The sequence below is a fragment of the Pterocles gutturalis genome, unplaced genomic scaffold (genome assembly GCF_000699245.1).
Source record: "Pterocles gutturalis isolate BGI_N339 unplaced genomic scaffold, ASM69924v1 scaffold50835, whole genome shotgun sequence".
NCBI classification, from domain to species: domain Eukaryota; kingdom Metazoa; phylum Chordata; class Aves; order Pterocliformes; family Pteroclidae; genus Pterocles; species Pterocles gutturalis.
This window is the reverse complement of record NW_010147773.1, coordinates 11,985-15,058: the sequence shown is the minus strand read 5'-3', so window position 1 is coordinate 15,058 and position 3,074 is coordinate 11,985. Positions and strand designations below refer to the sequence as shown.

Sequence of the window (3,074 nt, the reverse complement as noted above, 5' to 3'; positions counted from 1 at the left end):
ACTTCCCCTTGGTGAAGCCATGTTGACTTGTATCAGTACTGCATTACTGCAGTCCGATGTAATCTGAAAAGTGACTCCAAAACCAGCTGTGCAGCATAGGGATCAGGTAAATTCTAATTTGCGTTGCTGTTTTCAGCTAATACTTGGGAACTAATAAAACTTAAATTCCTGCTCTGCAGGTATTGAGACACGTAAGCCTCACAGTGTCAGTATGTGGAAGTTGTATTCCCAGTAGCAACAATAAGCTAACTAAATTTTTCCAAGTTACAAATGTACCTTAAATACTGGAGACAGTGAAACTGAGTTTGTGTGTTCTCTGCTTAAGTTTCTATAAAGGTGTTGCTCCACTATGGATGAGACAGATTCCATACACAATGATGAAATTTGCTTGCTTTGAACGTACTGTTGAAGCTCTCTACAAGTACGTCGTTCCCAAGCCACGAAGTGAATGTACAAAAGGAGAACAGCTGGTAGTCACATTTATTGCAGGCTATATTGGTAAGGATCTTTAAGTCTTACACTTAATTAATGGACTACTGCAACTCTAGAAGCCTTTCCCTTTTCAGAATATCAAATAGATATGGGAATGGGAGAACTTGCTTGTAACTTCAAAATGTGCGGGAGGAAAAAAACTATTAAACCTGTAAGTGGAAAATGGGTCTGTGTTAGGATAATATTCTTAATTGTTCCTGTGTATTACCAATGTTAATATCCAAGTTTAGAAACTGCATCTGATTTAAGTGAAAAAAATTGCATCTTTGCTAGGCTGGGGAAGGTTGAAGGAAGGAGACAAGAGATCTGAATGGAAGGGGGGATTATCAATATCCAAAGATTAAGAAGGAGTTTTGTCTTAGCAGAAGAGGTGCTGCAAGAGCAGAACTGAGATGTTTTCTAATATTCATGTCACATTATAAGTATGTACCTGCTGTCCATTTAGGATACCAGGAGGCTTGTATGATTTATTACAGATGTGGTTTCAGTTGGTTGTAATGGTACAGCTAAAACACCACAGAACTAATGTCAAATTATGCTTTCAGCTGGTGTGTTCTGTGCAATTGTTTCCCATCCTGCTGACTCGGTGGTGTCTGTGTTGAACAAAGAAAAGGGCAGTTCTGCTTCACAGGTTCTTGTGAGGCTTGGATTCAAAGGTATGTCTTTACTTTCATGTATTTTGGATTGTTTTGGGAAGGTTTTCTTTTTTCCTGGCTTCCTATGCTACTCATGCTTTATGTTTTGCTCTACAGGTGTATGGAAAGGTCTGTTTGCTCGTATCATTATGATCGGTACCCTGACTGCACTACAGTGGTTCATCTATGATTCTGTGAAGGTTTATTTCAGACTTCCTCGTCCACCTCCACCTGAAATGCCAGAATCTCTGAAGAAGAAGCTTGGTCTAACTGGATAGACAACTCGTGGACTGACTGTGCTGCCTGTCCCAGTGATGAGTTTCATTAAACTTTTATATATTTGACTATGTAAAAAGCAAACTCTATACGATGTCATTATTGGCTATGCCCTCATCCCACACGAGGGTTTAAATTCTACCACTGTCATTGCCTGAAATAAATGAGAAACAGAGTGCTTACTGTCTGTTTACTACTGCATATGTAAGCTTCATTTCATAGCAGCAAATACCTCAAGTACTTCCTCCACCCTGCCCCAGCCCCTCAAAAAAAAACAAAACCAACAAAAACGCCCAAAAAATTATTCTACACTTTGGAACTAGACAATTGTGAAATAACTGTAACAAAAATAGGCTTACTGTTTCCAGAGACGTGCCAAGAACCTATTCTTGCAGAAGTGCAGAATCTAACTGCAGTTCATTGTTTTATTTGCCTGTATTAAGCTGTTACTATGGAATAGCTGAACTGAAGGGCTGAGGTGAGACTGCAGTCTGACAGGGCATTCTGGTCATAATACCGGTGTTCTCCATAGGAGAAGAAACTTGATACACACTAGAGCCATTTCTGCTTTGGGGTGGTCATCCCAACATAACTTATGCTTCCTTGACTAATTTCTGCTTGTGTTGGCTTAAAACCACACCAAAGAACAGTCCTCTTGGTTGTACTGTGTGATTAAACTGTAGCTGCTACCTTAATAAAAGACAATCTGATGTTAATAAAATATTTTTGAAGATATGACTGCTAAAAGGTTACTGCAGCTCTACAGTAAAAGAAAAATGGCTTGCCTCTTAGAGTTTGACAAACTTGTTTACACTTGGTACTGCTATTCTACTTCTTCTTTTAGTAGAGCTGGAGCTTAAGTGTCTTTTGTGCAAAGCTGTTTGCTTATGCTGCCTTTCAGCACGTGAGCTGATGATAATGAACTTACCTTGGCATTCATGTATGTTGTACTGCTACTTCCTCTTGTGTCCTTCAGACTCAAAAGGATAATTCAAGCAGGTGCCATTGCAGTACCATGAATATACTGACCACTGCACCCTACTGGAGTCTGCTGTTCCTGTTACCATCTTACATAGCACTGAGCTTCTCATCCACTGGGAAAACCCTCTAACTTCAAAGATTTTGGGTGGTTATGCTAAACAAGCAAGCAGAGCATTATTTTGAATTGCTACCTTTCAAAATGTGGAGTAAAATCTAAAACTGCTCTATTTCCCTGTCACAGTGACACTAAACATGTTCTTAGACTGATTGGTATATTAACAGCAAAGTCAAATTCCGTAACTCTAAATAAAGCATCTGTATGAGTACCTTGGTTTTGAATTAAATACATTTCATGATATAAGTATGTACATCTTGTTGCCCCAGTGTGAGTGGGAAGCTTTGAAGTTATTTAACAAACCGTTAAATTCACTTGTGAGCTTCCTTGGAGAAGAGCATTAACTATAACTTGATCTTGTATCAAGACCATTGATGTTAAATCAGATTTTGAAGTTAACTTTTTTATGTGGTACAACTTGTTAGAAAAAGCAGTATTGCTTTTGTGTATTGAATATTCTAGTTTCTTTAAAGGCATGTTTTAACTCAGACTTCTGTTTGTTTGCTGGAAAACATCTCAAGTTCCTTCTAATCCTGGGAAAGTAAAGCACTTTTGTGAACTTTTAAGGTTGGCAG

General features: G+C 38.5%; 1 protein-coding gene across 1 annotated transcript; it reads left to right on the top strand.

Moving 5' to 3' along the window:
* Positions 1-325: 325 nt before the first annotated feature.
* Positions 326-1,581, top strand: SLC25A3 (solute carrier family 25 (mitochondrial carrier; phosphate carrier), member 3; the record flags this gene model as incomplete). The annotated part of the gene is made up of 3 exons (XM_010086152.1): positions 326-498; positions 1,038-1,148; positions 1,245-1,581. Coding segments are annotated over 3 exons (445 nt in total), but the record flags the coding sequence as incomplete, so codon positions are not given.
* Positions 1,582-3,074: the final 1,493 nt, after the last annotated feature.